Source organism: Sciurus carolinensis, chromosome 4, assembly GCF_902686445.1.
Source record: "Sciurus carolinensis chromosome 4, mSciCar1.2, whole genome shotgun sequence".
Classification (NCBI taxonomy): domain Eukaryota; kingdom Metazoa; phylum Chordata; class Mammalia; order Rodentia; family Sciuridae; genus Sciurus; species Sciurus carolinensis.
The window spans coordinates 83,572,138-83,595,711 of NC_062216.1; the positions used below are offsets into that span (position 1 = coordinate 83,572,138).

The following is a 23,574-nucleotide window of genomic DNA, read 5'->3' on the forward strand; positions in this document are numbered from 1 at the left end:
ATACATTTGTGAAATACAATTAGAATGAAATACCTTATATTTTATTTTATTTTATAATTTTATGTCAGCAGACATAAAATGTAATTTTCTATAAGTATTTCTATGTATTTGCTTCCAATGTTTGTATTTATTTTGTTATATTTGAGTGACAAATAGTTTGTAGATCAGCCCTGCTCCATGGATTGAGTTTTGAGTAGCACTGGCATCAACTGAATATACACTTTAAAAAAACTTATTTAAGCAAAATGTATCTTATGTACTGTCATGAAGCAACAAAAATAAAATGGTCAAGAAAGAGGAAATGATTAAGCATGAATGAGATTTGAAACTCCCGTTGGCACAGCAAACACACATAATAGATGCCAAGGGAATGTGTGATAGTTCAATTTTTCAACAGATTTATTGAGCATCTACTATGAGCCAGGGACTATCCTAGGCCCTGGGGATAAAGCAGTGAACAAAATGTGTAAACTGCTGGTCTCCTCTGTGGTGGGAGAGATACTATAAACAGGAAGATAGCAGACAAGTCCTATGATGAAAATAAAATGGGGCTGATATGGGGTAAGGATAGAGGAGACGTCTAGAGAAACGACATTTGAACTGAAGCAGTCAAAAGGCTTAGAGGAACATGTGCCAGGCATGGCACAAAGGAGAGAGTATCTGGAAGAGGTTCTAGAATAGTGAAAATGAATGGAGTAGTAGCTGAGATAGGAGAAGACTGGGAAGAGATGAGGTCTAAGAGGTGGTTAGTGGGGAGGCCCTACTAGCCAAGGGAAGGAGCTTGAAGTTCACCCTCAGTAGTATGGGGAACCATTAAGAAGTTGCAATCAGAATAGAGATATCATAACATGTATGTATTTTTAAAGTTACCCTGGAACTCTGGTAGCTGTGTGAATGTTGGATTTTAGGGGACAAGTGAGAAAACCGAGAGATAGGGAAGTGATGGTGGTGACACGGATGAGCCCAGGGGTAGCAATGAGGAGAAGTGGACCGAGGGGCATGCACTGATGAACCATCAGTGGAATTTTCTGTGGGAAGCAGTTGGAGACATGAGGAAATTTGAGGCTGACTCCTTTTTTTCTCCTTCAACAACAGCGTGTTCGGCTTATGTTGAGGAGTAACCCAAAATGGTGCCAGTTTGCAGTGGAGCGAGTCAGGAGCTGGATTTTGGTTCAGTTTGTAAAATTATTAGATAACCCAGTCAAAATGTCAAATAAAAAGTAGAACAAAGGCTCATGAAGGTGAGGAGAGAGGTCAAGAGGAAACAGAGGGTTTGGTGTACAGATGACACTAAATGCCATGGGACTAGGGTATGTAAAAAAGAGACAAGATCCCTGGAATGAATCCTAGGTGTCCACATCAGTTAGAAAATTATCAAAGGAGGAAGGTGAGTCAAGAATCTGAGAAGAGATAGACAATGTGCTGGATGGGTCATATCAGGGAAAGGAATCAGTGAAGTGATAAACCTAAATTGATCAGCTAGACTGGGAGGGAACCAATAAGCCAGCCAGCAAGTGCAAAAAAGGGAACGAGACAGTCATCTGTCTGCCAAGCGGAGTGACAGCTGTCATGTGTAACTGTAGTTACCACTGAATGTCAGGATGGATATTCTGCTGAAATCACCTACATCTAAGCATTGCACCACCTCCTTGGATTAATCCATTAGACTTAATAGAAAATCATGACTTTTATACAAATAATTTTGGGTGTCATATAGACTCAGCCTTAAAAAAAAAATCCACTGTCATTATAATTCTCAAATTACTTTTGTGCACCAGGAGCAGAAATGGGAAGTCAGAAAAAAAAAAAAAAAGCTGGAATGAAAAATTCAGCTGAGACTTCAAGCCCTGGTTTAAATATGCACGACAAACACACCAGGCATGCACATTTTAAAATAAAACAAATGAGCTATTTTAAATGTTTTATTGCAAAACTTAAAGATTGTAGCTATTACTATTTTAAAAAAACTTTTAGAAAGCAATTTTTCTATTCTTTGTACCTTTAAGTCCTTGGCTCTGATGTTCTGCTCCTCTGACCTTGATCTAATCATGAATATCTATGCTACTTAATTATAATAAAAAAGCCTACATTGCACTCTAGATGGTAGATGCACATTTTTTCTCCTTTGGTCACCTGCCAGTTCTCAAAATTATAGCAGTGGGAAGAAATGCAAATGAAGGCCGTGCTTGACAGCTAAACATAATGGAATGCATGGTCCACATTTGAAAAGTTACCTTAAAATAAAAGGTAGCATATAAAAAATCATTTCTTTAAGGTCACCTATGGCTTTGAATTACAGCTTTGAGGAATTTCCAATTTAGTCATCAGAAAAGAAGAAGCCAAAATAAGGATTATATACTTTGCCAGAGGGAGGATAGAGTTTTACTTCATCATAGTTGGGTGATCTAATAATTTGGAAATAGTAAACAAAACAAAACAAAAAACCAAAAAAAGCCACCCCAGATAGTCACTGGGTAGAGAGCCTTGTGTAACAAGAACCATGGATGAACAATTTCTATGCTAATTATTCTTGCAGCTAATACAATTTTTTTCTTGTTAATGTTCAAAGGACGTTTACCTTATCATATGATAAAAATGTAATATATGGAGTATAATAGACTGGCAATAAACAGAGTTGGTTATATAGATATTTACTGTCTGAAAAAGAATTATATTTCTTTATTCAGATTAATATATTTTCAAATAATATATTGGGAAGCAAATGGATAGATGTAAATAGTGCTTTTGAAAATTAGAAACTAAAAGCAATATATATGTATAAATGTGCATTGGTATTCACAAAAACCCCAAACTACTTGATAATTAGACACTCTGGAAAATGCATTACTATTTAGCAAAAAAACCCCCATGTTTTACAGTTTTCTTTATTTTTGCTGTCTGCAACTGGCAGAGACGTCTTTTTGCAAATGGACCACCTTCTCTAGGTTCCTGGGAGGGCATTATGGCTAGGTGGAGGCCTGCAGCACAGAGCTTTGAGAACTGGACAGGGCTTTTGTGGATAATATTTTCAGTGTTTCCCTGCCTCAATATGTGGTGTAATCGAATAAGTTCAAGTCCAGGAAAAATAAGGCTTGAATTCTAATTCCAGCTATTTTCTTTTTTTTTTAATTTTATTTTTACAGACTGCATTTTGATTCATTGGACACAAATGGTATGACTTTTCGTTTCTATAGTTGCACACGATGTAGATTCACACCATTCGTGTGTACATAGGGCAATGCTGTCTGTCTCAGTCCACTGTCTTTCCTTCCCCCACCTCCTCCCACCCCATTTCCCTCTACACAATCCAAAGTGAGGAAGTCATTTAATTGAATTAAATGTCTTAGTTTAACAATCACAAACACTGATTGAGTTTTTACCATATTCCAACTATTTATGAGACACAGGATTTCTAATTCCTAAAGAGGCAATTTCAGCATTATATGGTAAATGAAATAGCAAAAATAAGCTCAGGGTACTATAGAAGCTGAGGCCTATAACCCTGTCTATTGCTAGTCTCTTATAATCCATGGAGTCTTTCTGGAAAAGGACACAGGCTGCCCTTCCCACCTGCCTCACAGGAGTGTGGTAGAAACAGTGTGACACTGGTGAATGGCACTCATGAAAACTCCAACTCACTGTGTTGTTATTGGTGGTAGTTGTGCAGATAAGTAGTAGAGATGAGGGTAGTTGTAAAAGAGAAATAAGTTAGAAAATAAGAGCAGAGTTAAGGTGAATGGAAAGACTTACCAAGGGACAACAGAAATTCCAGAAATGCAAGTGCAAGTGTGGAACAAAGAAAGCATCTCAAATCACTGGGAAACATGGACTTAATAAATGAGATTCCATAACTTGATAGTGATTTGTAAAAAAAAAAAGACCCAATTGGGTTTATTCTTAAAACCTATTCTTTTGTATAGATAATTTTGTTTGTTCTAATTAGTTATACATGAGAGTAGAATGCATTTTGACACATCATACATAGATGGAGTGCAACTTTTCATTCTTTGGTTGTACACGATGTAGAGTTATACTGCTTATGAAATCATATATGCACATGGATAAAGTGTCCGATTCATCCTACTGTCATTTCTACCCCCATGCCTCCTTCCCTCCCTCCCCTCCCCTCTGTGTAACCCAAAGTACCTCTGTTGTTTCCTAGCCCCACCCCATTGTGAATTAGCATCCTCACATCAAAGAAAACATTGGGCCTTTGGTTCTTTGGGATTGGCTTATTTCACTTAGCACGATATTCTCCAGTTCCATCCATTTACCTGCAAATGCCATTTCATTCTTCTTTAAGGCTGAGGAATATTCCATTGTGTATATGTACCACAATTTCTTTATCCATTCATCTGTTGAAGGACACCTAGGTTGGTTCCATAGTTTAGCTATTGTGAGTTGAGCTGCTGTGAACACTGTTGTGGCTGCGTCACTGTGGTATGCTGATTTTAAGCCCTTTGGGTATAAACTGAAGAATGGGATAGCTGGGTCATTCCAAGTTTTCCTAGGAATCTCCATACTGCTTTCCTTGATGGTTGCACCAATTTGCAGTACCACGAGCAATGTATTGAGTGTACCTGTTCCCCCACATCCTCACCAACATTTACTGTTGCATGTATTCTTGATAATTGCCATTCTTAGAGGAGTGAGATGGAATCTTAGTGTGGCTTTTATTTGCATTTCTTTAATTGCTAGAGATAGTGAGCATTTTTTCATGTGTTTCTTGATTGATTTTATTTCTTTTTCTGTGAAGCGTTCAGTTCCTTAGCCCATTTATTTATTGAGTTATTTATTTTTTTGGTGTTGAGTTTTTGAGTTCTTTATATATTCTGGAGAATAATGTTCGATCTAAGGTGCAGGTGGTGAAAATTTTTCTCCCATTCTGTAGGTTATTCTCATATAATTTTTATTGGGTCAGAGATGTAAAGATAGAAAAAAAAATAAACTCCCAAATAACCTGAGTTTAAAAAATGGACAAAGTACTTGCATAGACATTTCATCAAAGAAGATATACAAATAGCTAATGAGTACATGCACAATGCTCAACACCACTAACCATTAGGGAAAAGGAAATTCAAAATTCAATGAGATACCACCTTACACTGCCGGGATGGTCACCATTTAAAGAACATGAAATACTAATGTCAGTGAGGATGCAAAGAAATCATGAGAACTATTAATGGGAACGTAAAATGCTGCAGCCATTTTGGAAAACAGTGTGACAATTCCTCAAAAAAACTGAAAGCGAATTACCACATGATCCAGGAATTCTGTGTGTTCCACTTGTGAGTATATAGCCTAAAGAATTCAAAGCAGAATCTTGAAGTATTTGCACACTGATATTCCTTGCAGCATTATGTACATTACCCAAGAATGGAAGCAATCCGGATATCCACTGACAGATGAATGCATAAAGAAAATGAGGCATACATATACATACATGGAATATTACAGAGCTTTAAAAAGAAGGAAGTCCAGTTGCATGCTAGAAAACAGATGAAAATTGAGGATATTAGGCTAGACAAAATAATGCAGTCATAAAGGAACAAATACTGTACAATTATAGGAAATATTTAAAATAGTTAAAAATCAAAGAAATAAAAAGTAGAAAGGCTGTTATCAAGGATTGGAAGGAGGAGAGGAAATCGTATCTAGTCAGTGTTACAAGATGAAAATTTCCAAGGAATTGTTACACTGTATTGTTTAGGGAATAATGGCAAGAATAAAAAGTTTGTGCATGTTTGGTACAGATCTAATGTTTTTTCCTGAATGGACTAGAGGATTTAGGCAAAATTTGTCAGTAGGTGCTCACACTGCAAAAGCAAAGACATTATTATACCTCTGGATTGAAGTAGATGATGACATCACCATAGCATTTTACCAAAAAAAAAAAAAAAAAATCAGAATCTGATCAAGTATCTGATTCTATTAGAATTTACAAGAAATACAGAGGGAAAAATTTTGTTTAATGACACTTTGTGGATGCAATCATCAAAATCTAGTCTATAGAAAAGACTCTACAGATTTCAGGTTTCTTAAAAAAATAAGTTAGAGACAGAGAGGCATGGTTAACAATATAGCTTAAGGGACATATCTACCATTTGGAATATATGTACCTTATTTGGATTTTATTTGAACAAACTCTGAAACAAAAAATAAATAATACTTGTATCACTTATTATTTAATAAATATTTAACATATTTAATAATATTAAAACAAGCAGGGAGATTTTAGCAATGATGAGATAGTTGATGGTGTTAAATTCTCTCTGCATTCCCATGTCCAGCCCTATTCTTGACAGCCAAGGAATGGAAATAATCTAAGTGCTCATCAGTTAATGAATAGATAAAGAAAACATGAAACACAGATACCGTGGAATACTACAGTGAAAGACAAGAATGAGGCTGGGGTTTAACTCAGTGGTAGAGTGCTTGCCTAGCATGTGGGCATGTGGGTTTGATCCTCAGCATCACATAAAAATAAATAAAGTAAAGGTATGGTGTCCATCTACAACTAAAATTAAAAAAAAAAAGAAAAGAATAAAACCCTGTCATCTGTTACAACACGAATAGAACTGGACATTATTTTCAGTGAGGTAAGCCAAGCACAAAAAGACAAATACCCCATGAGCTCACTCATATGCAGAATCTATTAAAAAAAAAAAAGTCAACTGCATAGAAGTTGAGAGTAGATGGTACCAGAGGCTTGGGAAAGCGAAGGGGAAAGGAGGAATTGGGAAGGCTGATCAGTGGGTAGTAATTTACTGTTAGAAAGGACTAAGAAGTTCTGTTGCTCTATTGCAGAGTGGGGTGACTGTAGATAACAGCAATCACTGACCACTTCTAAAAGCTGGAAGAAAGGACTTTAATGTTTTTACCATAAAGAAGTGATGAATGTTTGAGGGCACAGGTATCTTGAACCTAATTTAAACATAATGCAATATATGCCTATATCAAACATCACCTGATACCCACAAATATGTACGATTTTAATTTTTTATGTTTCAGTTTAAAAAGGAATTTCTTCTGTCCACAAATACTTATACGGGTATGTGTGTTTGAATAATAATGACTTTGTGATTATTTAAAAAATGTATTTTATGTGTACATACATCCCCATAATATGTAATATGTATATATATTTTATATATATATATATAACTAAGTACACTATAAAATTCTATAAATTCTATAAAACTAAGTAGTTTTGCTTCAAAAGTATAGGGTTGGCTGGAGAAAGGATGAGTGGAGGTGAGTAGACCATTGTTAAAGCTGAGAGCGAGATGGGTGGGATTCATAGGTGATTCTTTTCTACTTTTGTTTGTATTTGAAATATTCCATTACTGAAACTGTTTCAACAAGGAAAAAAGAATAGAGAGAGAAATTATAGATGTTCTTGCAGACTTTGTGGTTATCAATTGTAATAATTAGCAGAATTCTCAAATTCTATAAGTTGAAGCAAGTTATAGGGAATTAAAAATTATGGAGCTATATGGAGAAAAAGAACACACAAACGTTCAATGTAGGCTGTGATTTACTTACATTTTTCTGGTTGATAAATGAGGTTACAGTACATCATATGAAGAGTTATCAGAGCCATAAGTGTAGACATAATAGGAATAAGTAAAACAAGGGTCCAGGCCCCCGAGTACTGGATGTAAGATATTCCCAGAAAGACCACAGTTGCATTTAGGTTCATGAGCCAATAAAACCTGGGAGAGATGGAGAGACACAAATAAAACAGCATTGAGTTACTGCAGATAACAATTGCTGAATTCAATGCTTTTATTAGAATGTAAGTATTAACTAGTGGCATGTTAGCTGAACCAGATTTTGCAAATATTGTTTATTAGATTTTTTACCTGTTTCATTGTCTTTGCTTTATTTCTCTTTAGAATAGATATGAGTGTCTGCCCTTTTATCTAAATTGGAGTTCAAAAAACTTTTTTTGTAAAGTGCTTGATAGAAAGAAAATATTTGAGTTAACTGTGGAACCGAAGAAGCTTAGACAATGCCCAGTCACTTGAATACCCCTCATGAGCCTGGAAAAGGTCTAAAGCTTGAGTTGAATGTTTCTGTATCTTTTGGTTTTCACAGTACAAGGAGATATAAAACTCACGAATACCCATCCTGAAGTCCTGGTGAGCAGTGGGGAGGGGTAGCCTTGGTGGTCATGAACTTAATGTGAGCATAGCAACGCGATTCTGCATTCTGCTACAGATGTGTATGACTGCGAACCCACTGAGAAACAGCGGGGAGGTGGATTCAACTGAGACTGTTTCATCTGTCACATAGGAGAGTACCACAAAGTGAGAAGGATGAAGTGAGAGGGATGGAAGATGAGATTAAAGACCAGCCCCACTTGATACTACCTCATTCCACCTGGTGGTTGGGAATGGAGGCTCAGCCACTGCTGAATCCAGCTGCCACCACCAGGCAGGTACATTACAGCACTTCCACAGGGTGAGGGTGGAAGAGCAGTTCCTCACTTGCCCACTATCACCACCTCGTGGAGAATCAGCGACAGGCCTGCTTTTGCAGGTGTGTGGGGAATACTAGAATCCACTCATCTTTGCTTAAACTATGAGGGATAGTGAAGGGCGGGCAGTTTTTCAGAGAATTTTGCCTCAGCAGGGCAGGTGTAATAAAAACATGTTTCTCCTATGTTAGGGACCCGTACCTAGTTCTTTGACTAAAGGGAACAGGCTTTTCTTGGGGTTCCCTCTCCCTCTCCCCTGGCTATTGCCCCTCTCAGCTCTGTTTGGCTACTCTTGGTCCAGCCTTCTCCATTGCCCCCACTAAGAGCAGAAAAAAAAAAAAAAATTCCCATGGAACTCATTGCCATCTTTGCTCAAGTTCCAAGGTCCCTAGGCAGCATCTGTCCTCTTTCTACCTTCCAGAATCTTCCTATGTTTATTTTCTGTGTTACATGTAGGGTTTGTTTTTTCCCTGTAAGGAGTACCTAGAAAAAATGGGGCCACTCTATTTTGGCCAATACTGGAATCCTCCACTTTGTTAAATTGTACAATCTGTCTTCCTATTATTGATGTGTAAAAGTTTTTCATATATTCTGGATGCAAATATTTTGTTAGATATATGTTCTACAAATGTTTTCTTATGATCGACAACTTGCCTTTTTATTTTCTCAGTGACAACTTTGGATAAGCAAAAGCTTTTAATTAAAAAATTCAATTTAATATATTTTTTTCTCTTTTGGCTCATATATTTTGTGTCCTATGTAAACAATACAGTTTACACCTGGGTCATAAATATTTTCCCCTACAATTTTTAAAATTATTTTTTTGGTTTTAGAACTTACATAAACTTAATGATCCACTTTGAATTTTTTCAGTACAGTGATATGGGTAATTTTTTTTCCTATGTGGATATTCAGTTATTCTGGAACAATTTATCGAAGAGAGATGGTCTTTACCTCATTGATTTTTTTTGACATCTTCGTTGAAAATCAATTGACAATATAAATGTAGGTCTATTTTCTGACTCAATTCTATTCTACTCATCTATTCTTATGCCAATACTATACTGTCTTGATTACTGTTGTTTTCTCTTTTCTTTTTTTTGTTTTAACAGCTTTATTGAGATAGAAAGATGAACTGCTTTATTTAAAAATATACAGTTGTGTATACATATATATTATATAAATGTATAATTTGATAAGTTTTGAATTTTTATGCACCCATGAAATCATCACCACATTCAATATAAGGAACATAGCTATCACTCCTAAAAGTTTCCTTATGACCTTTTTAAAGCTGTCTTTTGTCTCTTCTTACCATCTCATCCCCATCTTCACTGATCTTTTTTCTGTCACGACCAATGAGATCGCAATTCAGAGACTTTGTGGTGGTATGGTGGAGGGGTAAATTAAATTGTCCCTTTTCATATTTTTATTTGGCTAATTTTACTTAACATGCATATTTTGAGAATCATCTTTGTTGTGTTTATGAATAGTTCATTCATTTTTATTGCCAAGTAATATTCTGTTATGTAAGTATACTGTTATCTATTAATTCATCTGTCAATAGACCTTTTTTTCTAGCTCATGACTCTTGGAAGTAATGCTTTCATGAACTTCCATGGGCAACTCTTGGTATAGACACAGGCATTTATTTTGGGGGATTAGAAACCTAGAAGTGGAACGGCTGGGTGGGTGTTATGGCAGATACATATTTAACATTTTAGGAATTTTTTTTCTTTTTCTTTTCTTTTCTTGTACCAGGGATTGAACCCAGGGACACTTAGCAACCACTGAACCACATCCTCAACCCTTTTTTGTATTTTTACTTAGAGACAGGGTCTCACTAAGTTACTTAGGGCCTTGCTAAATTGCTGAAGCTAACTTTGAACTCATGATCCTCCTTTCCTAGCCTCCTGAGCTGCAGGGATTACAGGTGTGTGCCACTGTGCCTGGCTCATTTTAGGAAGTTTCCAAATGGCTTCAAGTAGATGTGATGCACAGGTATATGAGACTTCTCCCCTCTCTATGCTTGGTATGACTTATGTGCATTGGTATCTTGTTGTGGTTGTACTGTGCATTTCTCTAGTGGTGTTGAACATCTTTTTGAGTGCTTATTGGCTGTCTATGCATCTTCTTCGATGAAGTTTTCTGCTCAAGCATTTTTGCCCATCAAAAATTGTATGATTTTCTTTTTGTTATTCAGTTTTAAGAATTCTTTATGCATTCGTGATAGAAGTCCTTTATCAAACATGTGATGGGCAAATATTTTCTTCCAGTCTGTGATTTGTCTTTTGATTCTCTGAACAGTGCCTCCTGAGGAGCAAAGATTATTAATTTTGATGAAATGCAATTATTAAGGTTTTTTTTTTTTTTCATGGATCATGGGTTGTTTCTAAGAAATATTTACCTAACCAAATATCACACAAAAAATTTTTCCCTCATTTTAGAGAAGCCATCTGAGACTTGGAGAACTGAAGTGACTTATGGAAATTCATGCTATGGTGGTGTGTAGAGCCATGAACAGAAGCCATCTGTCCTGGTGTAACCTCTTAAGAAGTTGGTAATTGGGCTGGATGTCCTTTTTGTACATCTTTCCTGGTCTTTGCAGTTATAGTTTTATGACACTATAATTTCATTATTAATACGAGCTTTAACATTTGAAATTACCTTTCATTCATCCTTCTCATCACATTTTATATACCATTAGTTATAAATATTGTCCTTCCTCTTTGAAATGGTGGTCAGAAGACGTGAGTTTGAACCACAACGCTGAAATCATGTGGATGGTGACCTTATGCCCTCGGAGATTCAGGGTAATTTTTTTAAATGAGGATCACAGCTTCTAAACAAGGTTTGTGTAAGAACTGAGTGAAGAATACAGACTGCAGCTGTGTGGTGCTAAGCAAATATTGTCACTGTTCATTTTTCTTCAATCGTGATTTGGAACAAAAGAGTAGCGAAGTTGGAGTTAGTGAACAAGGGATAGAATGTTGGAAGAGAAGATCACATAGGTAATTGTGGTCTCCATTGTTTAGGACCTGATGGCTATAGAAGGGAGTTTGGATTTATTTTCAATGCATTGGGAAGTCATTGGAAGGGAACTGAGCAGTGGACTGATAAAATCTGATTTTAAGTGGAAACAAAAAAGACATTGTGTCAGTTCTAGGAAATGCAGAAGAGGCATGGTAAAGAATCCCTTTACAGCTATTGTACTAACCTGCTTGACAACAAAGAGGGAACTAAACCAAAGAGACAGCAAAGGGAAGGGATGAAGGTGGATAGACATGTAGTGTATGTTTGGAAAGGAGACATGTCAAATTGGGCTAGTTTCCTTGTTGTTCCAGAAACATATCCACTCATTTTTGTCTCTATGATTTTTTCATGTTCCTTGGCTTTCCGTGTCTCTACGTCAAGTCTCTTGTCTTCATTCAACACTCCCTTGAATATTCTACTTGTTCTCTTCTCTGAACTTTGAAAGCAAATGTTCACTCTCCAATTATTTCACTTTTGTTTTGCTTCTCATTTGTAGATTATCAAGATGACTGATGACAACACCTTATTCTTTATCTCTGTGGGACCTAGGACAGAACTAGGTCTACAAGAAATGGAATGGAGGAACTTTAGATTACGTAGAGGGAAATGAGAGGGAGGAGGGAGCGGGGGTATGAAAAATGGTGGAATGAGACAGACACCATTATCCTACATACATGTATGATTACACAAATGGTATGAATCTACAACATGCACAACCATAGAAATGAAAAGATGTACCCCATTTGTGTACAATGAATCAAAATATAATCTGCAAAAACAAACAAAAATTTTAAATAAAAATAAATAAAAAAGAAATGAATATTAAATAACTAATTGATTAATAATATGCCATTTGTTATAAAAATGACAGCACAGTACTAGGTCCACAGTAAATGGATAGTAGATAACTAACTGATTAATAATGTGCCATCTGTTATAAAAATGACTAAATCAAACAACATTAAAAATTCCTCTCAATAATTGATATAGGAACATAATAGAATATTGAATATGACTGTGCTGAGAAAACTGGTTTATGGTAGTGTGCTAATAGAAATTTATTTATCACAGTACAGATGAGGTGCAAAGTTAGAATTTTCTAGGACAACTGGATAGAGTCCCTAGGCCCAGCCTCAGGTTATCCTTTCATGCTATTGCAAGCTATGCAGTTGAATTTTGCTGCAGTGACTGAGATGGTGAAGCTGAGGGCAATGTTACAGTTCTTTCAGTCTTTAGGAACCCCTCCCCACCTTTTAATTCTCAGCATTGTTGAGAAAATCCAAGAGGACACTATGTGACTCTTCCATACACCATGCAGAAATGTAAACTGAATTGCTTTAAAGAGGGTCAAGGAAAATTATAATTATTCTAAAACTTAAGACTTGGGAAAGGTAGTTAGAAACCAAAGAATTATTGTGCTGCATAGCTATGTATAGGGAGTGATTTCACATAAAGTACTAAATGTATTTTAACAACCATCCAACCTATTTGATTGTGTAATTTTCTGAAAGGAATACCTAGTGTGGGCATGTTTTATATATGTCTTTGTTGATCCATGGACAGGACAAGCCACAGATAATTAAGGGTGAAATTATATATGTATTGTCAGTTAAACAACAACAAAAAAAAGAAATAAAAATTCACCATCTTCCAACTCACCATTAAGATGCCTTTCATCTCATAACTCACTAGCAAATTGAATGTATAAAGCACCTCTCACACAGGAAGTCAGAGAGCAAAGCACTAAAGCAAAACAAATACCAGTGATTAAGGAAAATTGAAAGCATCAGTAAAAATATGTTTCTTTGGTCTACTTTTAAATACAGACTGGAAACTGCAAATAACTGGTAGTGTATAAGTAGGAATTTTTTCTTGTCTTCATGATTCTATGTTATTGAATACAAATAGGAAAAAATTTGTTGTATCAAGCCCAGCAATCGTTTTGAGATAACTTATTTTAAATATTCACTTACTTTATTCAGTAATAATTTTATAGTCCCTTGAATATTTTTGTCATTTCTTAGACTGATTAATTTTGACATGCTTCAGATTGTTTTTAAGGGATTTTAGGAGAAATTACTTACGGTGGTTTTTCTAACCTGAGAATGTATCCAGGAGTGAAGGCAAACTTCCTGCAAGTATTTGGTCTTCATGGCACTAGTGGACAATTTAAAGACTTCGAGCAAGTATTTTAATTCTACATTGAACAACATGAGATAATTCTCCAGGGCATTTGTAACTCTTCAGTGGAATAAAACCAAACTGTTTAGAAGAGTCAGTGACACACTTGGGCACTGATTTCATGGTGGTTGCTTCTTTTAGCAATGAGTCCATTGTACTTCAAAGAATATTCTGGCAGCCATGTATTTGGAGAAACAAGGAGCAAATAGAATTTTTTTACTTCTTTGTTTTTACTTGTGAAATTTTTTTAGTAGAGCTTTGAAAGAAAATTCAGATTAATAAAAGATGATCATTGATCTTGATGAATAGGCAGCAAGATAAAAACAGAAAGCATATTTTTAATTGACGAACGCTGGGCACTGCTTCCCTCTCTCATGCCTCTCTCACTCTTTGGACCTGCTTCTATATTCTTTCTCCTCTCTTCTTTGGCCAACACCCCAATTGTTGTTTTGGTGTACCATTTTCTTACTTCTTGCATTTAAGATCTTTTAACCATGACATATTTACTGATTGATAGATAAAAATAAGTCCTGATTTAGGCACCTACCAAGATTAAAAGTGGTTCAGAAGAACCAAGGAAAAGTAGGTGGCAAAAAGAACAATATGAAATGCAAGGACTTTTATCTTTTTTTCCTCAATGTTCTTTAGTTTCCAAAATTATTTATGTTTATAGAGAAGCTCTGAGTACATTTCCTGAAAACTTATAGTTTGGCCTAGGTAGAGAAGGAATTTCCTGCTGTTACTAAGTTGAAAGGGTAGCATTTGTTCAAGGTAACTAACACCAGTGCAAATAAAATTTTAGAAGGTGTAGTGACTTTTTCAAAGCTATTTAGAGGTTACTCAGTAGTATTTAAGTCATAGGATATTTTAGTATTAATAAAATTATTCTGTGCACCACTTTCATATTGTTGGCTGACCTGTACCTTATAAATTGCTATTTTACCATTGAAGAATATATGTAGGTTTATGTTTTGTTTCTCTTTCTTCTCAAGGATTATGCAGAATTTCTCCATCAGGTATATTTCTAAATGCTATGAATCATCAAAAATTTTCAAAGTAGTCTGGCATGTAGTTGTGCTCAATGTTTAGTTCCAATTCTTTTCAAAGTTATTTCAAGAACAAGTTTGCAAATCCCTTTTCCTTATGGCTATGGAATTGGTTTCAAAATCTGCTCCGTCTTCTTAATCACCTGAAGAACTTGCTTTACTCTGAATGCTTGTGTGTCTTCTCCAAATTCATATGTTGAACTCTTACCCCACAAGGTAATGGTATTTACCTTGCAGCTTTGGTCATGGGGTGAAGTCCACCTGAATGGGATTAGTTCCTTTAAAGAGGAGACCCAAATTAACATTTAAAAATGAGTATGTTAAATTCAACATAAGTGGTGTTAATCTTCATAAATGTTTAAAAGAAACATGTGGTTAATTCACAAAGTGAAAGGTACTAAACATCAACTGCTAAAAAAAAAGGAATCTTGATTTTTAAATTCTACAATATAATATATTTGGGTCCTTTAAATGTGCTTTTATATGTTAAAAAAAAAAAAAAAAAAAAGGCCCAGAGAGCTCCATGCCCTTCCACCATATGACGACACAAGGAGCTGTGAATTTGCAACTCATACAGGCATGAGGATCTCATCCTGGTCTCTAGAACCTTGAGAAATAAATTTCTATTGTTTATAAGCCACCAAGTCTATGACAATTTGTCATAGTACCTGTAAAAAACATGCTTTCCGCAACTCTCCTAGGAAATTCTGATCCAGGAGGTTTAGGTTGGATTTCCTGGCAACGTAACAAACAAAAAACATCCTGCTCCCTGGGTCCCACCTCAAAACAACACCAACATGACCTCTGGTGGCCGGGCCCAGGCATCTGTATATTTTTTAAGGCTCCTCAGGTAGCTCTACTGTGCACCTAAGGCTGAGAATCACTGTTACCAAACAATGCTCAGGTGACTATTGAAATCACTTCCGGAAAAATGCTGTGGAATAATATATTTTTACTTCTGTCATTTCCTTAAAAGATATTGCATTTGAGTATCAAAGTATTAAAATTAGACTATTTCTGTATGGGATAGATATCATACAGGGCCAATTTGATATCAGATATTCATAATTTCTGAGATGAATAAATTCTTCTTTAGACTTCTTCAAGAACTTCATCAGTATTTTATTTGGGTCCTTAATCATATATAATTCACTCTGGTACACCCTTAGCAACAGACTATATATACAGGTAGGATGCCAATTTTCAGGTGAAGTAAATAATATGAAGCAAGATTTGAGGTTAATTGTGATAGAATTTTAAATTGTGGCCATGAACAGTCTTAATTATCCCCCATCATTTTGCTTCCAGGAAATAATCTGCACAGGTGTATTTACCTAGATTATTGCCAGTGTGGTGACTCGTAATTGTACACTTAAGATTTTGGAAAACGCTGAAAAAGTCAGGTTCTGATCTGGATAAGAGCACAGGATGTTGGCAGGTTATTACACTTCTTGATTTCAGGGAGTTCAGCTTTATTCTTTCAATGAGGTACACAGTTGAGGAAGATCCAATACCAGATGGTGATGTTGGCTAGGAGTGGTTTTCTCACCTACATTTGGCAGCCTTACTCGGAAGTGGTGCTTTCAGAGCCTGAGACTTCCAGTCTATGCTGCTTAACATGATCATGGGGAAGCGTTGGGTGGTACGGATGCAATGACACATCTCATTAAAGGTCTCACAGCTATGAACATCTGACATCTGTGCTGAAAATAGGACTGAATGCAGCTTTCAGGGGTTATATATTCAAGTGGCACGTTGTCTTTTAAAGACACTACTGAAATTCATCACATTTTCCAGGCTGGTAATTTCTAGGGGCATTTTGGACTTGGAAACATGGATGAATAATGATCTAATGGACTACCCATTTTAAAGATGGTCTTCTATTGAATAAGTTCCCTCTTTCCCAGTATTAAGATAATGATTTTAGCTGATGACTTATTTATCGTTTGGGAATTATAATTATCATAATTTAATACCTAAGATGTGTTATGATACCGCATATAGAGGTAATACAATGGCCCACCAAGGCCTTCTGTTTTGTGGTTGTGGAACCTGGGACTCTAAGAGATTAAGAAACTTGCCGGAGGCCATATAACTCCTAAGTAGTAGAGCTGGTATTTTGCTAGCTCCCCAGTGAGGACTCCGTCTATCTTGCCACCAACTCCTGCAATTTATCCTGGAACAGACTTAGCATTCATTTCTGTAAAGTACAGTAAGTGGATGTCCATAACATTGGTTGTCCTGCAGTTTAGTATTCAAACTGAGAAGAAGAAAAGCTAAAGCAACTGGCTTCAACCTTCAAGGAGCTTCCTGTCCAGGCTTTTGACTCATTAAAGAATAATATTCTGATTCTTTATGTACATTTGTAGAGGCTTTAATTTTAGGTCTTTAAAACACTACATGATTGCTTTTATCAGAGATTCTAATGAAATTACAGAATAATAAAAAGCAAATCTAAATGTGTTCATCTTAAATTTGGCCCAGCTCCTCACAGAGGCAGAAATTCATTTTCACTCCCTTCCCCATCCTCCTTCTCAAAGCCCTAAAGCATAATCCCATTGGGAGGCCCCTCTGTTTCCCAAAGGAAATATTTCATTCATATAATGTCTCCTTTGTAATCAACACTGAGAAATGTCACTTTGATTAAACACAACTCTGAATGACTAAGACCACAGTACAATAAATTCTCCAGAGCTATCTTTCAGAACAACTGATTGCTCTCCGGTCTTAATCCTCCAGAGTCTTATTTAATCAAAATGATGTTGCTAATTAAGGATTAAAACCTCCGAATAGAATAAAAAAGAAGGATTTTTCTTTCTCCTTTGGGCAGGTCAAGGAGGCAGAATTTGCTATAAGGAAGTAAAGACTTCCTTCCACCTTCAGTAAACTGCATTTTCTCTGACATTAGGACTTAATCCAAAATAGGCCTGAGTGCTTTGTAATATTAATATAATTGGTGGGGGGAGGAGAAAGAGAAGGGGGGCTACATATACCAAGACAATATTTACTTAAAATTTTTTCATTTGGTGCTTCAAAAACGAAAATGTTAAACATTTTGTTTGATGCTGTCTGTGCCTTGCTTTTAACCATTGCTAACATGGATGGAAAGACAAAATATTTTAGAAAAATGTTGGCAATCTGTTTCACAAAAACAGAGGGAATAAAAGACTTAATGTATCTGTGTTAGTCAGCTTCCAGTCACTGGGCACCACGTGGTGACAGGTAACACATTGGGGAGCAAAGCTGCTCACCTCCTGGTGTCTAGGAAGCAAAGAGAGTGAGTGGAAGGGACTGAAGTACCATTATCTCCCTCTTGGGCATTGACCTGCTTCCCCAGCGACGTGTCACCTCCTAAAGATTCCACAGCCTTCCTCTAGCATCACAGTCTGGAGCCTAAGTCTTCAACATGTGGGCTTTCCATAGGCATTTCAGATCCAAACTGTAGGAGCACCTCCCATCTTTCGACATCTGCTGATGATTAACAAAAAACAAAAAGAAATTCTATGCTAAATTCTGAACTAGGTTTCTTGAAGATTCAAATTTCAATTTCAATTATTTCTTGAATCTCTATTTAGTAATAGAAAGTAGTTCCTTTAAAAACATATAAAATAATGAATTATGTAAGAACACAATGGAAGAGGCAAAGATTCACAGAAAAGTATTTTGGTTTTCATGAAATACAAACTCTTAAAATTTTGGGGTGAATTGAGTTAGAAACAGGTGCTGGTTGATGTTAACAAATTGTAAAATACTTCCATATTTTTGTAGTCTCCCTTGTGCATTGGCCTATGAATTTATAATCCCTGCCAAATTAGTCTATTACAATGTAGACATAACTAATAATAACAGCTACCATTTTTTGATCACCTACTACATGCCAAATTTTCTGCAGGCGATGTGCATAATGTAGCCTCTAATAAAACCTGAGAAATATTATTATCCCCCTTCAGAAATAAGTAAACTGAATTAGAGAATAAATGATTTGTTCAAGGTCAGTAAGTTTGTATTAAGTGCCGTGGAGACTTCCAACAGGCCTGTTTGGCTCCAAAGCCATATTCTATTCAACGTGGCAAGTCACTTCACATCATTCCATTTGGAGGCTAATGTATCAGTGTGTCTTGGGAACTGGCTGATGAGCTGGGCTAGGCCGAACCCTAAATTCCCATGATTATTGACTGAAGCATTGTCACAGATATCATCACACCATTACCTACCCAATCCAACCGGTGACAAACACCAGCAGGATGCTATGAACATGAGACCAGGAACTGAACAATGAAAAAACCTAAAAGGGAGATGATTGTCATAAATTTGTTTGTTCTCCTAACTAGTGCGACCTACCAGTTAAAAAAAGACATTCGTGTCTTTGATTCATGCTCCTGAAGACCATAAGCAGTCAGTGGACAGACGATGGCTCTTACTCCCCCTGTGCCAAGGGAGATGGCCAGCAGTGCTGCGTGGAACAGCCTGTTCTGCTCCTTTGTGGGTATGTGGTTAATCACGTGGTAAGTGCCTATGTAAGAATCTTCTGAGGGGAAGGCAACCCCAGATAACAAGGCAGTGCCTGTATGGAGAGAAAAAAAAAATACATCGACCATAGACCCACGGAATCACCAAATCACAGCACAATTAAGGTTCTTCTCCTGAAAGTAGCATCATTATGTGATTGTCTCATGAAGATATTTATGTTAATCATTGCAATTTTGGAGATAGCCTGATTTTTATAAGTATAAAAATTTTCCTCTATTGTGAGTATTAACCAGAGTCCTTGTGTTTTTCTTTCCTCTCCCTACCCTAAGCTTGAACTATCTTTTTCTCTCAGAATGTATAAGCAAATTGTGTCAATTTTAACAAAATTAAAGCAATTTATCAAAGCATCATGTAAAAAATTAAGACATCTGTAGCATCCCTCACCCCATCCACCCTGCAAGAGAAAAATCACTGTTAACATGCCATTTGTTTTTAATAGAGTGATAGGAAACACGATGATCTCAGATATCTCAGAAGCCTGCTAAAAACTTTTGAGAACATTATAATAGAAGAAAGCACAATCAGTTTTTCCATTTCTACACCTCTATCTTCCTTCAATGCTCTTCTTACTTTTTCTCACACAGCTTTCTGGAGACTTCTTTGACACACAGAGGTGAGAAGGCTGCAGAGACAGGAGTGGGACTTGGGTGATGGGGTACCAGCTGGAGAGAGGGAGGACATGAAGTGACAGAGGTGGGTTTGAGCATCCTTTTCACCTCCACCTGTGGGTACCATATTTGATGACTATTCTTGTTTAATAAACAGGCATTTGACTAACACTTTCTATTTTGCAAATCATTTTCTTATGCTATATTGTTCCCCCTTGGAAAAACTTTGTGACGTTAGAAAACAGATTTTCTTATTCCAATTTTTCAAAAAAATGAAACAGGTTCAGTGAGGTTAAGTGACTTGCCCAATGTTACAGAGCAGCCCAGATATAATCTCCATCTTCTTGTGCTTCTTATCAGCAAGTGGTCACATGATCAGGTTTTTCTGAAATAGCATCCCCCCCACCAGATTATAAAAATAATAATTCTTACTTCAAAAAATTTGAGAAATACAGAAAAGCATCCAAAATAATACAAAAAAGCCCATACTTTTATGATCCAGAAATAATCTTTACCTTTAACTATACTTTTAATGTTATATTTAATTATATTTTATAGTATATTTTATATAAATAACAAATTTGAGATTATACTGTTGATTGATTCTTTTAACATAATCAAATATTATGAACAAATTTAAATGCCTTTATATATATGCAATATATTTATATTTCAATATGATTTCTATTGATGGGAGTCTAATCATTATTTGTTTTATAATCTCTTTTTAGTAATTGTGAATAGAGTACTGCACAGATGTTGTGACATGTAAATTTTGCAGACATCTTTATTTCCTTAGCCTAGGTTCTTAGTCAAAGTATTCATATTTTTATGACTTTTAGTACTGTTAACAAATGTTCTTTAGAAGTGTAACAATTTTACCTTCCGCCATTATTGTATGAGCTGGCTTGAATCGATACTAGTTACCATCATTATTTTTTTGTTTTGTTTTGTCAATTTGATTAGTGAAGAATGACTTCTCCATGTTAGTTTTGTTTTTTTAATTAATTTTGCATTCTTATTTTTGTTATAATTTTTTATAAGCTATTTTATGTGTTTGGCTTTCTCATATAGACAAAAATTAGGTCTAATGTTTCTGTCTTCTTACAGTGGCTTTTATGAGATGGGCTATATGGCCTGCACTGCAACAGTGGCTTTTACGATGTGAAGAACATATGGACTCAGTTATCATTCAGTAACAGGCTGATTTACTTCAAGGATGGACCCTTTAAATTATTGAGTTTGAAATGTGTCCTTTAAGGTTAGCCATATGTAGAACCGACTGTTCTTTTTTCTCTAATATGAGACCTCGTAGGCAACGGGTTAAGAGTCAGAGAAATTATTTCATGCAGCAACCACTTGTTTAAGGACAAGACATTTTAGTCCATATGGTACTTTGTGTAGGTTAAAAAGTCACTTTATTTCGATCTTTTAAGAAAATGTCATAATATATTACTTTTGTTAGATCAAAATTTTATTTCTATCTGCTGTAAAATTGACATAATAAAAAATACAAATATATGACACATTTGACTAAAATTCTCCTCTTTGCTGTGTGCTATTATGTCCCACACATTCATGTATGTGTTTGACAGTTCCGTTTGAAGCACCAAGATGTGCCATATCTTGTTAGGTGGTAGGGGTCCCTTGCTCTTTCCTCCAGGAGCAAATGAGTCCACTGGAGAAGTCATGATGGTGCACAGTTGTATAATAAAGAAGTAAATGCAGTCATATAGGGATGGTCAGTGTGTGGTCGAATACAGAAAAGCTGGTAACCAACACTACATGGATCTTGGAAGAACAGCAGAAGTTTTCAAATGTTGGATGAGGGTTGGAAAGATAAGGGAAGGTGACAATTTCAGGCATAGAAAAGAACAGTAGAGAAGTTCAGGACAAGTTTAGTATATTTGGAGTTACATATTGAGAAAGAAGTCTGCAGAGATCAACTTTGTATAGATTGTAAAGTTTCTTGTATACTAGATTAATAAAGTTGAGTTTTATTTTTTAGGTAATAAAGTTGTAGTGTGTGTGCGTGTGGTTTCTTTTTTCTTTTTCAAAAACATCAATGTCACTGGTAGAATGGCATATGAACGAGAGTTAGACTGACAACTGGCAGCCCAGTAAGTAGGCCATGGTTAAGAAGAAAACTGAGTTTTTGAGTTCAGTGTAGCAATTCAGACAGAAGACACATTTATGATAGAACCTCTGATATTTAGTGACAGGTTGGAACCTAATGGTACTGTGAGTGGGGAGACAAGGAAATAATCTGTAGTAAGGAAATGAATGGATATGGAATCGACATGGGTCTTTTTTGCCAGATTCCAAAGGAAAGATTTCTGTTCTGGTCTGGTGACTTACCCTGGAATTTAGACTGATAGGAATTACCAGGTTAAGCAAGAAGTTACCAAATGCTACTGAAGTGGCCTGTTACTGAGTCAAGCAGAATAAATTATTCATGTTTTTGTTTAAATGTCTCTTTGTCAGAAAGCATTCCCTGATAGAAAATAGCAACCCTGTCACTGTCTATTCCATTCTATGCTTACCCAGCTCTATTTTTCATTGTAACACTTATTACCACCTGACATAATATCTATTTACGTGTTTATTTTCTCTCCCCTTACCTGAAAATCAGCTTCAGCAGAAACTGACTGTTTTCCCATCTGTTACATTCCCAGATCATGGGACAGTAGCTGGCACAGAGTGGTCAACAAGAAGTATTTGTTGAATGTGGAGTCTATATTTGCCAAGTAGCAACTTTGCTTTTATTTTGCAGAACTTAAGCAGTGACATTTACATGTTCTAATCACACTCTAATCAGTTTTCTGAATGGTCATTTGCCAATGCCTGAAATTTTGTGATAGGTAGAGCACCTGGTGTCTGTCATCCTTCTCTCCTTTTTCTCCCTGCCATGTGCATTTCAGTTATATTTCGCACTAATAGTGAACAACAAACTACCTTCCCAAGCTCCTCAGCTCAGACCTGTGGAAGTGAATTTGGTTCCTCCATTGTTTTGTATCTATATTTAGTTTCCAAGTTTATATAGCTTTCACTTGTTCTCTCCTGAATGACACTTCTCTATTGCTTAAAGCATCATCCTGAGGCTTTTTTTGGTCTCTATTTAATTTTTCACTGTGGTTTTCCACCCTGTTTATGGAGGAAAATCATTTTCTCAAAAGCTATGCCCATGATATCTTCAGTGCCTCTTGTCTAAGAATTTGAACATTCCAGCTTAAAATTCTAGACTATTCATCAACTTGGTACCTATCAAACTATCTTGATATTTCCCCAGCACTTCTCATAAGGTCCCTAAACTTTTTAGGTATATTTATTTCTCTGTGTAATGAAGCATAGTGTAGTGCCTGAATGCACACATTTTTAAAAGCATACAGTCATAGTTAAAAATATAGAAGTTAGAACTTCATATACCTTCTTAATTACCCTATGGTTAGTTGAAAGACCACTTTTTTTGGGGGGGGTTGGTACTGGGAATTGAACTCAGGGTGTTCTATCACTGAGCTACCTCCCCCACCCTTTTTATTTTTATTTTGAGACAGGATAGCACTAAGCTGCCTAGGTTGTCCTCAAACTTGGGATCCTTCTGCCTCAGTCTCCTGAGTAGCTGAGATTATAGGCAAGGTCCACTGGACCTGGTTAAAATACAGGCAAGAGGATTGAGACAAGAGGATTGCAAGTT

General features: G+C 36.1%; 1 protein-coding gene across 1 annotated transcript in view; it reads right to left on the minus strand.

The window, feature by feature from the left end:
- Slc15a5 (solute carrier family 15 member 5) overlaps positions 1-23,574 on the minus strand; it is a 78,811-nt gene that overhangs the window by 54,318 nt on the left and 919 nt on the right. Inside the window, exons 2-3 of the mRNA XM_047548082.1 lie at positions 19,084-19,306; positions 7,546-7,715 (exon numbers count right to left, since the gene is read on the minus strand). Coding sequence (XP_047404038.1) covers positions 7,546-7,715; positions 19,084-19,306 — 393 coding nt within the window. The remainder of the gene's footprint in view (positions 1-7,545; positions 7,716-19,083; positions 19,307-23,574) is intronic.